Source organism: Peromyscus californicus, unplaced genomic scaffold (genome assembly GCF_007827085.1).
Source record: "Peromyscus californicus insignis strain IS unplaced genomic scaffold, ASM782708v3 Scaffold_4__1_contigs__length_199733344, whole genome shotgun sequence".
NCBI classification, from domain to species: Eukaryota; Metazoa; Chordata; class Mammalia; order Rodentia; family Cricetidae; genus Peromyscus; species Peromyscus californicus.
In genome coordinates, this window is record NW_026294562.1 from 94,275,381 (window position 1) to 94,288,140 (window position 12,760).

At 46.5% G+C, this 12,760-nt stretch overlaps 1 protein-coding gene across 6 annotated transcripts in view; it reads left to right on the top strand.

Annotated features, from left to right (window-relative positions):
* The window catches only part of Dennd2b (DENN domain containing 2B), a 202,199-nt gene that overhangs the window by 171,124 nt on the left and 18,315 nt on the right, over positions 1-12,760 (top strand). For all 6 annotated transcript variants that reach the window (XM_052763470.1, XM_052763468.1, XM_052763471.1 and 3 more), the window contains 4 exons: positions 7,454-7,605; positions 10,248-10,463; positions 11,363-11,459; positions 12,343-12,387. In XM_052763470.1, coding sequence (XP_052619430.1) covers positions 7,454-7,605; positions 10,248-10,463; positions 11,363-11,459; positions 12,343-12,387 — 510 coding nt within the window. The remainder of the gene's footprint in view (positions 1-7,453; positions 7,606-10,247; positions 10,464-11,362; positions 11,460-12,342; positions 12,388-12,760) is intronic.

Consider the following 12,760-nt stretch of genomic DNA (forward strand, 5'->3'; position numbering starts at 1 on the left):
AGTTCTTCCTTTTGACCTAATTCCCTCACAGAGACCCATTCACAAGGGTTTCTGGTATGGATTTTGAGGGGACAGACATTCAGGTGCATGTCCTAGTTTCATAGATTCTAGAAAAAGACAGAAGACTCCTGTGTCACAAAGGACTTTGTTATCTGTGGCATAGCAGGCAGCATGAGCTCCATGTTTTCCCCAGACTCCCTCTCCTTGGCCACAGTGACATGAGACTTTGGGAAGAAGGCCTCAGCAAGGTGTCAACCCACGTTATAGGAGACACTGGGTTTTTCAAGACTTCTAGTAAATCTGCTCAACCGTTGCTCTACTAGAACAGTTTCTGGTCAGAAAATAGATTGCCTCTGGCTGGGCCATAGGCGCTATCTCTGCCTTCCAAGGCTGTTTTCTGTATAAACACCTGGAGAATGTAGTTTGGAACCATTCATTCCTCCTGCCCTGAATAAGAGCAGCAGTGGAGTTAGAGTTGCCTCCCAGCAAGGGAGTAAGCACGGTGTGAACAGGCTTGATTTCAAGGGTCTACAAGGGAATGGACCACATAGTCTTGGGTCTGGGTTGTTTGGGGCATTTCTGTTTGTTTTTGAGATGTGTCTTTTGCTCTGCATCACAGGTTAGTCTGGAACTCTAAACCCTCCTGCCTCAGCCTTTCAAGTAACAGGATTATAGTAGGCATGTGCTATCCTGTGGCTGTTTTTGATGTTCATTTTAGTTCCGTCCTTATCTCCTTCGAGGTGGGGCTTTGATTCTGTGTGAAATGTGTCTCTGGATAGATCAACAAAGCAGGGAGAAGCAGCGTGCTGTCCTCATTTCAGTGCTATCTTGCTCTGTCTCAGGTCTTGAATTCGGAGAACACAGTCTTAATTAACATTAGAGAGAGTAGTGAGTAACCACAGTAGATTCTTAGGATATGAGAATCTTATGAAGAAGGGGCCATCTGGTTCCCCATTTGATCTGTGTCATCTCTTCATAGTTTCCTCCTTATTTTGGTTTATCTTTATTTTTTAATGCATTATTATTTTAGGCATCTGAGTGTTCTGCATGTATGTGTGTAAACCATGTGCTTGTCTGGTGCCTGTGGAGGTTGGAAGAGGGCATCCAGCCCCCTACTAGGAATTGAACTTTTGTTCTCTGAAAGAGCAGCAAGCGCTCTTAACCACTGAGCAATTTCACTAGCCCCCATAGTTTTCTCTTTACCAATTACTGGGCTAGCACTTTTTGGGATATAGTAGCCATAGTCACACCCGCAGATATACTGCTTTCCTGTGTATGGGCATGTAGCATGTGTCCATGGAAAAGTGCATTGCAGAAGTGAGACTGCAGGAACAAGAGTTCTCTGACAGCAGGGAAGGCTGGGCAGGGAAGCCTTTTCTCTACTACTTGAGAAATGATAGCTCTGTATTCTGAGCTAATACAGAGATGTGGGGATTAGAACCAAAGGTCCAGAATTAAGGTAAGCAGTTAAGAAAGATGCTTTATCACCTGTTGTGTTTTGTACAACTTTCATCTCCAGCTCATCTGTCAGAGAAGCATCCAGCCTGCTGTGTTTCCTTACCTCCTCATACAGTATCCCAGAGTGGAAGAACATTTCTAATGAGTGAAGAGACAGCTCTGTTGCTTCATCTTTCCATCCGCATCCTATCCTCCCTGCCTCCTATCACAGGGTCTATTTCAGTCTGCAAAAATTGTAATGTTATTACCACTGCACAGTTATATATTCACTGTGACTGCTGTATGATGGCAGAAGGCTGTAGTTTTCTGTTATCCCTGCAGCACAACTGGCAGGAAGAACTGTGATCTTTACTGTTTGCTTACATGCCTTGGGAGGCCTTTCTGTGCTGCCAGAGGATTCCAGGAATGGATCTATTCTTACAGCAACTGAACTAAGAGGAGACAGATGACCCACCCCCTCCTCTCCCCTCTCTTTAGGGGTATGTCTTAGTTAGGGTTTCTGTTGCTGTGAAGAGACACCATGACCATGGCAACTCTTATAAAAGAAAACATTTAATTGAGGTGGCAGCTTACAGTTTCAGAGGTTTAGTCCATTTATCATCATGGCAGGGAGCATGACAGTGTGCAGGCAGACATGGTGCTGGCTACATCTTGATCAAAAGGCAACAGGAAGTGAACTGTGACACTGGGCATGGCTCAGGCATATATGAGACCTCAAAGCCTACCCTCACAGTGACATACTTCCTCCAAATACAAAGACTCACTTCCTAGTAGTGCCACTCCCTATGAGCTTACTGGGGCCAATTACATTCAAACTACCACAGGGTGTTTTGGGGAGAAGTTTTGGAGGTAGTGTCCTGGGCACAGGATTAGTTCCTGGGCCTTCTTAGGAGAGAGAGTATCTGCCTCTCATGTGTTAGGAAGACTTTTCTACTTTGGGATATTACATGAAGAGACAAGGAATGTAGGGACTGCTTGGTTGCTTCTTGGCTGGATGAGGTAAAGCTAGGGGAAGTACTGTACATGGTGAAGTTGGGGTTGGACATCTTCCTTATCATTCACCTAATTTCTGGATCTTTGGAGCCTTGGGGAAGAAGGAAGGGGAGTGTGGTGTAGGAAAGAGGGTAAGACAGTCCTCCAGCACTGATTTGGGTGTTTGTGTTTTGCAAGTTTGGGTGGAGATACTGGGAGTCTTTTAGGCCAATGCCTTGGGTATATTTTTTGTTTTTTATCTCCCACAGCAGGTCAGTCTGAATCTTAGGACCTAACCAGAGAGGCTTGGGAAAAAAATACAAGGGAAAACATTTTCTTTCTGTTACTAGATTCTGGTTTATTTTTCCATCCACTTTCTTCAAAGAGGTTCAAGAATGTGAAGACCTCTTAGAGGCTTCCAGAGCTTTCTTATTGCTGAACTTTGAAGGTCACTTTCATTTTTTTGCTTAGGATTGATCAGTAGTTCTGACTTCTAAGAGCCTTGTTCTTACCCAGCCTCTGCTTTGTGGGATTAAGGCTGTTTCTGGTTCCAACTGGATTATCCAGCTTTGTGCTGCTTCAGGTCCATTGGGACAAAGGAAGCTGTATTCTGGGCCTGTGATGATAGATCTATGGGGAGGCAGAGAGCACCCATGCTAAATTTCCATCTTGGGCACATCCCGTTGGCCTGGTGTTCCTGGACTATTAAGAGATTGCAGCCTATTGGCCCAGAGGCTATTTGGTCATCTCAGTTAACAGCAAACATGAGCAGGGCACTTTGGGGTATTTACTGGCCTCCTGCCCACATCAGGCATAATGCCTGAGGTATTGAGTGGGTACTCAGAAAGGCTGAGATTTCAAAGGCTAGTGGTTTGCAGTAGTAGGGTTCAAAAAGAAACTTGTTGCCTTGCTGTTTCCTGAGCCTGACAATGGAAAATGTGCTTTAGAAAACAGCTTGCTAAGGTGCTATGTAGAGTGGCCTCTTCCTAACCAAGGAGCCTGGGCTGCATTCCTGTTGAGATTCCCACTCCTATCAGTTAGCTGAGGCCCACTGAGAGCTAACGGGATTCTGGAACTTCAGTGGGATACAAGTCAGGACAGAGTCAATAGGTCCTGCCAGTAAAACCTTTTCAGCTTTTTCTCTGCCTTCTCTCATTCACCCCCAGGCTAGGCAACAGTAAGGAATAGAAGGAACCTATCAGCATGGATGGTGCTGCAGCAGGAAGCAAAGCAGCCAAGAGGTGTGGCCCAGGGAAAGGTGCCCAGGGCTGTTGGGAATTGGTGTCAAGCCTTGGAGGATGGGTAACAGCAGTCCCCAAGGGAACTGGCCCCCTAGCCTGGTCCTTTTCCCTGCTGTGTGAGGGAGGGAGAAAGGTGGAGAAACAGCCAGTTGAAAGCCAGAGGATGGCTAGGAAGGGAAGCTACAGACCTAAGGCCTTAGCCATGGTTGCAGCCCATGAAGCTTAGAGTGTTATGGGTATCTTGGATAGATGTACTCCTTCCTAAACTGTTATTATAAAGGAGTAGGGAATGAAGAAGGCAGTTTTCCTGTGTGATATCCCAAAGAGCTGTGGAGAACAGTGGGACTAGGACCTGGTGAACCTGGAGTTTTCTTCCAGAAGGATCAGTGTGCTGAGACTGGCTTTTCTGGCAAGCCTCTTTCAGAAGTGTACAAAGCAGAAGTGACTGGGGATGCCTCTGGCCCTTATCTTGTCAGCAAATTTGGGAAAGGTTGAGACCTGTGGTTTCCTGATCCAAGCGTGATGAGATGGGACTGCTCAGAACAGTCTTGGCTTACTACCCTATCACCCTCCAAATGCTGTATGAACTGCCTGGAGGGAACCATGTGGGCAGGGGTGCAAGTGAAAGGTACGCAAATCCCTGTCTCACATCAGTACCTGGCAGATTGTCCCCTTTTTTCTTCATTCAGATCTGTCCTCTCCAGCCTTTGCTGTAGGCTGTTCTGAGCACTTTGCCCCAGCCTCTGCCTTGGTGTTTACTTGCTCTCAGCAAATTCAGTTTATTGGCTCTAGAACTCACCATCTCTTTGCTCTTTGTCCATCCATACCTTTGGGCATCTTTCCTGCCTACAGAGATAGATAATTGGGATTTTGTCAGTGAAATAGTCCTAAGAGTTACTAGGAGTGGATGACAGGTGGACTGCAGTTATCAACCAAGGCTAAAGCAGAGCGTGGCCATTAGTGGGTTACTTAGAGAAGAAAGGCACTAGGGCTGAACAGGAAGAACAGGCACCTGAGGCCTTCCCTCAGAGGCAGTCCCAGCATGCAGAAGTGGATGCTTTCCAACTACCCTTCCCCAGATTGTCACCAACATGTAGCCACACTGTGCATTTACTGCTTCTCTGGGCCTCATCTTACACCTTTGTCTTGGAACTTTAGATTTTATATCAATATTCAAAGCTCTGATTCTTGGGAAAGAAGAAAGGAGAAAGAGGAGAGAAGGATGGAGGGGAAAAAAGAATTAGACCTAGGACTCACAGCATGGCCCTCAGACACTATTAGGAAGTTTAAAAATACCATTGGTTGTGGGATGGGGGATAAGTCCGTCCATCTCCCTTGCTGTGCCCATCCTCTCTCCTTCCCTGTTTTAGGGGGCATTTGATAATGTATAAACATTTTTGGTTGTAACTGAAGGAGGCCAATGTCAAGCTAGTATTGAAAGGCCAGAATTGCAGTAAGCATCCTATAAATGGTCAGTTCATCAACCCAAAGTGTTGACTACATAGAGAACCTTCATAGAAAGGGATTGAGATGGGTCTTCTTATAGGTTGGAGATAATAAGGATTCTGGCCAATCACGTAACCTAAGACAATTTGAATGAGCGTGAAATAAATATAAACAAATATTCTTCCCTAATCTGGACAGTAATGTACTGGTCCTGTTTTACAGATCAGGAAGAATTATGCCCTGGCATTCTTCATCACCTTCACCTTTCAACCTTGTGAGATATTTGTTAGGTAGGAACCAAGGAGTAGAAAGTCCACCCCATTTCCTGCTGAAGTATACCTCACAGTAGAGTAGACTGGAAAAAAACATGCATGGGATTGCTGGACTTGAGACAGACAGGGCCACTGGGCCAACTTTACTTAGTCAGGGCCCTGGAATGGAGAAGAGTCATTTTAATGGCATGGCTGTTACAGGAAAAGATCTGCTCCATTTCTGGGACCATGTGGTGTTACAAATCACTTAATCCACCCCAACTCTTTTCTTGACCTATCCTTGACTCATAAGTTTATAGAGATTTGTATTGCTCCTGCTACAATCTGCAGCCTCACTCCCCCACCTCTGTAAAGGCATTTCCTAAATTCATTGTGGTTTCTTATTTAATAAATAGATGCTACAGTTTAGGAGAACCTCAGCTTGTTGAAGAATCTCTAAGCATGCTGGGTTTGGGTTTTCTCCTGTACCATGTTTAGGGAAGTTGTAATTCCAGCAGCCTCTGTTTCCAGTCCTATAGGAGTGGGGTCTGAACTACTGTGGGGGCTAAGACACATACAGGCATCTGCGCGTTAGGCATGGGGCTCAGCATTTGCCCAAGCTCAGTCCTACTCACAGTGCAGGAGCAAATTCTTCCCTAGGCATGCTAACTGCCACAGAGATCCCAAACAGTGGCACTGGGCAAACTAGGGCAAGAATACAGAAAGACAAGGGGAGGGGAAGTGAAGGTTGTATTTGTAAGGAGTCTCTTGGGATCTCGTTACCACCATGATTTTATTGATGGAGTTAAGCCTGGACTGATGATACATGACTGGTTGGTATTATTGTATGTTAGAAAAGCCTCTAGCCGGGCGGTGGTGGCGCACGCCTTTAATCCCAGCACTCGGGAGGCAGAGGCAGGTGGATCTTTGTGAGTTCCAGGCCAGCCTGGTCTACAGAGTGAGATCCAGGAAAGGCGCAAAGCTACACGAGAAACCCTGTCTCAAAAAACCAAAAAAAAAAAAGAAAGAAAGAAAGAAAGAAAAGCCTCATTACTTTAATCCTAGCACTCAAGGCAGAGGCAGGTGGATCTCTGTGAATTTGAGGCCAGCCTGGTCTACAAAATTGAGTTCCAGGACAGCCAGGGCTGCACAGAGAAACCCTATCTCAAAAAAAAAAACATGAAGGAAGGAAGAGAAAAGCCTCATTATATATCAGAGAGAGGGAGGGGCAGGAGGTGTAATTTAGGAAAGGGTGTATCTCAAAAATCTTACAATCTTTAAGGGCAGGGACTGTTTGGGGCTTTCCTGAGATTTTTCTGGTAGTGTCAATGCAGTACCTACTGCCAGAAACTGGTCCTGAGGCACATGAATTCTCCCCCTTTCTTTTGGCCCAGGCTCCTTCCAAGCCTTTCACACTCTCATGTCACTGCAGAAAAGTCTGTGCCAAATGGGGAGTAGTGAGGGTTCTCTTTTTGCTGAGATCAGCAGTAGAGAAGGTAGCCGACATTATGCTGAGAGAGAGAGATGAAACAGAGTTTCACTGAATACTTGTTGTGGCTGTTTGGCCCTCTGGTTGCCTGAGACAAGATCCCTTCCTGGAATACTTGGAAAGCAGAGGAGTAGGTTAGAGGAGGATCTGGCAAAGCCCTGGTCCCTGGAGTTCTTTCATGCTCACCCCTGAAACTAGATCCAGAAAGACCCATGGGGAGTTGAGTAAAGAAATAGTTATGGAATCTCTGAAAGCCTTTCCAGAAGTGCCAATCTCCAGGGGCTTTACCAGCACAAGGGCTAGAGCCAGGGGCAGACTCGTGGTGTCAGCTTTGTCCTCTGCCAGTCTTGTGCAATCCCTAAATTTATAAAGCAGTGGCCAACAAGACTGAGCTGAGCTGAACTGGAAATGGGGAGTGGAGGCCTCAGCTTGTAGACTTGGAGCCAGGATCTGTTTGCAGCCTCCCCAGTGCAGACGGGCAGCCACATGACTCATGAGCTGAAGGACTAGGCAGAAGCTATTCTCTGTGGTTCACAGGAATTGTGCTTGTATCTCTCATTCTCTCCTTCCCTTCTCTAACTTTGCCTCCCCTGCAGGAGAGCTTCCCAAGGAAAACCCCTATGAGGATGTGGACCTAAAGAACCGAAGAGCTGGAAGAAAATCTCAGCAACTGTCTGAGAACTCCTTGGACTCTTTGCACAGGATGTGGAGTCCCCAAGACAGGAAATACAACAACCCACCCATGCAGGTAATGCGGTTCTGGCCTAGGCAGTGTGAGGGCCTAACCTCAAGGGATAGGGTCAGCTTTCACTTATGCTCTCATCCCAGCTGGCAATTGGCAGAGGAAGTTGCCTCAGGAGAGTGCTGTGTACCTATTACCTTCTGCCATGTTGAAACTGCTGTGGACAATTGAGATGTGCCCTTAGGGAATCCTGTCTTGCCTTTTTTTCCCCTCACCATCTAAGTTCTAGCAACAAAACCAAACCAGGAGCTCCCAAAGACTCCTATCAGTATTCCTTCCTTCAGTGGCAAACAGGAAGACAGGGCTGTCTTTAGAACCTGGACATTCTGCAACTCTGCCACAAATCATCTTGGTCCTGGCATTTGAGGGTCCATGGTGAGACTTGGAGAGCCAGCCAGTATCAGGAGCCACTCAGTGAGAGGGCCCATCGAGGGCCTGTGCTCTCAAGGTGGGTTCCAGCTTTTCTTAGTCTCTTTTCTCACTAGCACTTGGAGGGGTTGCCTCAGGAAAGAATTGTGTACCTAGGGACTCCTACCATGTTGAAGCGCTTTGTGGACTGTCAGGTAGGATATCCTCAGGGATGCTTGCCTTCCTAGCAATGTGTGGGATCCACTGCTAATTACGCTATACTGGAAAGCATCAGTGTTTATGGGCAAAGGGGTGGGGGATATAGATTGGGGCTGGAGAGAGAGGTAGCCCAAGACGTTGTAGTGAGGGAGCTACTTGAGTATGAGGTCCACCTTGCTGAGTCCTAGTGGCCAGAGCCTAGCATCCTGCTGCTCTCTCTCTGGAAGAAGCGAGCGTGGTAAGTCTTCCAGAATCACAAAGCAAAGCAGACTGGCAGGAGAGCATAAGGAGGAGTGTTTGGGACTGAGGAAATGTTGCAGTGGGTAAAATGCTTACTGTACAATGTGAAAATCTGAGCACAGATTCCCCAGAGCCCATGTAAAGCCAAATGCAGTAGCATTGATCTATAATCCCAGTGCTCCTATATCAAGATTGGAAATGGAGAATCTGAAGAAGCTAGTGGGTCACCTGGCCTGACATATGCAGAAGCAAATAACAAGAGACCCTGGCTCAAACAAGGTGGAAGGTGAGGACCAACACCTGGAGTTATCCTTTGTCCTGTCCTGTATACCCACATTCAAACAGGTACACACACACATACCTTCAAAACAAAAATAGGCTGGAGAGCAGTTAAGAGCTCTTTACTATTGCTGGGTGTGGTGGCACACGCCTTTAATCCCAGCACTTGGGAGGTAGAGATAAGCAGATCTCTGTAAGTTCAAGGTCAGCCTGGTCTACAGAGCAAATTCCAAGACTGCCCGGGCTATACAAAGAAACCCTGTCTCAAAAAACAAAACAAAAACAAAAATTACTATTCTCGTAGAGAACCCAGGTTTGGTTCTCAGCACTCACATGGAAGCTCACAACCATCTGTAACTCCAGTTTCAGGAGATTTAATGCCCTCTTCTGACCTCCACAGATACTAGGCACAAATGTGGTACACATACATACATACAGGCAAAGCACTCATACACATAAAATAAATAACTCTTTAAAAAAATAGCAACAACAATAAAGATGTGTTTGAGGAGAGAGAAGAAAGCTGAAAGGCCTAAAGCTTTTAGATAAGCTCATTCTGGTCTTGTCCAGTATGCCAGGAAGGCAGGGTAAGTCAGGAGGTAGGGAAACAAGTTGTCTCTGACCTACCCAAGTAAATCTGTAATTGGACAGATGAAAGGACCTGGATAGTTTATAGTGTTGGGCAGAAAAATACATAAAGCGTTTTCTTCTGGCTTTGAAATCATGTGGTGATTTTGATAAAGCATCTATCCTTTTGATGCACTCTGTTCAAATAGGCTTTCATTGGATTTGTATTGCTAGCTTGATTGACTTGGAAAAGATTTTGGCTGTGGAAAGGAAGGAGGATTTGTTGAAAAGTAAGGAGAGACAGAGTGAGACAAAACTCAGGGTTCCTCAGGAAGTACCTGCTTTCCAGAAGTCCTACTATCAATTAGTCAGTTAGGTGTTCTATACTGAAGAACATCAGCTGTTGATTGGGGATATACAGGGCCAGAGAACGAGGCAGTCCAGGGTGGCATGGTGAGAGGGAGCCACTTGAATGTGAGGTCTGCCTTACTCAACTTTGGTCGCCACTATCCAAGAGCCCTGTTCTCTGGAGGAAGTAAGCATGGTCAGGCTTCCAGGATCACATAGCACAGTAGGCTAGCAGGTAAGTCATGGCCTCTTCCAGCAAAAGGATTTAGGACTGAGGAGGTAGGAGGACTGGCTCCTTCCTCCACAGTCACTAATCCTTGTCTCAAAGTTCAGACAATGCCTGGAGAATTCCTGCTTTGTCTCCTCTTTCTACGTAATAGATGATCTCAAAAGTCTGTGCTTTATTCTTTCCTCTCAGAAGTAGTGAAACTTTCTTTGAGGAAGCAAGTATTTAATCTAGCCCTTAACATGGCCAGTGAACAGCTAAGGTCTTAAAAGTGGAAACCCCAGTATATTGAATTTCCAGCATGGAACTGATGAGAGCTGAGGATGCCAGCCTTTTAGCTTCTATCCTCAGATACCAGCAGATGGATACTGACAAAACATTTGTGGTGAGCCACTCTCTCATATCCTGTCCCCTATGCCAGCTGTCCCTGAAACCCAGCAGTCAGTCCCTGCGAAGTGGGAACTGGTCAGAAAGGAAGAGCCATCGTTTGCCACGATTACCCAAGAGGCATAGCCATGATGACATGATGCTGCTGGCTCAGCTGAGCCTGCCATCTTCACCCTCCAGCCTCAATGAGGACAGCCTCAGCACCACAAGTGAGCTGCTGTCCAGCCGCAGGGCCCGTCGAATTCCCAAGGTATCCTCCCTACTTTGAGCCTGAGGCACTAGGCAGGTGGGTGGGCAGGCAACCAACTTTTCTCTGGCCTTCCTTCCTCCTCTAATCTGGGCTGCTTCCTCAGTTCCCTTTGAATAGATTGAGACCCCCCCCCCCCACCCCACCTTTTTCCCCTGGTCCCTTGCCTTATCAATAAGATTACACTAACTGCTTCTCAGTACTCAGATGTTAGGGGGGAGGGAAAAGACTAGCTGAGACTCCATTACTAAGTGTCATAGATTGAATTTGGGTTCTTTTGCACATAAACATCTTTGGCCTTTCAGGGACCTAAAGAATCAGACCAGCTCTTCCTATGTCTTGAAATCAAAGAGCTTTCAGCAATGATTTGCACATGTGTCCATGTGGCCAGTCCTCAGCCCAGAGCAGCAGGATTTAGCTAAATGGTATTTTTAGCTTGCAAACAATGCTCGGGTATATTGAGAATTTAGCTTCTTCCTGTGAGGCCCCAGGTTATGGCCCAGAGAGGAAAGGCTGGAATCCTTGTTCCTGTTTTTATATCTGAGAAGCTCTTTGTCTCAGTTGGTTCGATGACTCTTGGGACCCAGGAGCTCCCATCCTGTCTAGTTTGATCACAGTTCCTTCCTTTGGGGAGCTAAGTTTAGTGTCCTTGTCTTGGGGCAAGAGCCTACTCCAGGGGCACAGGGTAGATGGAGAACTACCAAGCATGGCTGGTAAGCCTCCACTGGGGTCATTTCAGTAGGAAGATCAATGCTGGACCTGGCTGGACCAGTGCAGAAGCTCTTGCATACCTGTAAGGGAAAGAATGGGCTCATAGTCCATCTTCATGGAAGTAGGGGCAGCTGGTGATAGAGTTACCTTACCCTCTCTGCTTTTTTTGTTTTGTTTTTGTTTTAAACCAGCTTGTCCAAAGAATTAACTCTATCTATAATGCCAAGAGAGGAAAGAAGAGGTTAAAAAAACTGTCTATGTCCAGCCTGGAGACAGCATCGTTGAGAGGTAGGCGTTGATGTCTAAGCTGGGGGACCTTTGGGGGTCCATGAACATCAGGAATGGGGTGAGGTGTGGATTGACTTCAGTTTACTTCACATGGGCTAGTAATGGGATCTTTCTACCTTCTAGGAGGGTAGAGCCCTTCCAGGAAAATGTCTACATAAGTGGGAGGTCCCAAGAGGAAATTAGCCCTGGGGTGATTTCCTTCAGGCTTTGGGCTATGAGGCCCTGAATTAGAATATACAGGAATCTGCTTTGGGCAAAAGGAAAGGCCAGACTTACTGGGCACTGTGGTTTGTTTTCCATTTCAAATCTTGAGCTGTCTGAGACAGGGCCTTTGTATTCCAGGCATCTAGGCCTCTCTGCTGGCTCAGCCTCCAACTCAGGCCCTCAGCTTCACCCAGATCAGCCCTGGGTAGGTGTTTGCATATAGATTAGCATCTGAGGTCTAATCTCTGAGGTATCCTGGTCCCAGGCCACTTACCTCATGTCATTGGCCCAGAGTAGCCCAGACTAGGTTTAGGTCTATCCCTTATGAGAAAAATTGGGGGGCAGGCAGGTCAGCAAGATAGCTCATCAGGTAAATGCACTTGCCGCCAAGCATGGCAACCTATGTTTGATCCACAAAACATACATCAACTCCTGCAGTCTGACCTCTGACCTCCATAGGAACATGGCTACATGCATATACCCATATACATTCTCTCTCTCTCTCTCTCTCTCTCTCTCTCACACACACACACACACACACACACACACACACACACACACACACACACGATAAATGAATATAAAAATTTTTTTTTTACAAGCTGGGAGGTGGACTCCAAAAATATTTGTTGTAGGCCAGGGGCTCAGCAAGTGTGTATGCCTGTTGTTGCTTTTCCAGATGAGAACAGTGAAAGCGAGAGCGACTCTGATGACAGGTTCAAAGGTAAGGCTGACACCCCTCCCCAGCCCCAGGGAATCAGCCCTCCCTCCTGCATGCTTGGGCCCAGGGTCCCAGACTGGCCCTGGGGCATGGGGAAAAGTCAACAGGAAGGTCAGCTTACAGACCATCAGAGCAGGAGGTTGTAGAGAAATTCTTCTCCAAGCTCAGCCCTTCAGTGTTAAATCCAAATGTTGGTCTCTCATTGCCAAATTTAAAGCAGTTGACTTTGTCCATTCTTCCCAAGCCATTGTCCATGGAGACTGGCTACTACATTTGCTTGGTAAGTATTGTAAATCTGGAGGGCCAGGCATAGGTTCAGATTATAATCAGCTCTTTTGGTTACAAGAATTGTTCCATAAACTGAGACTATTGTCCT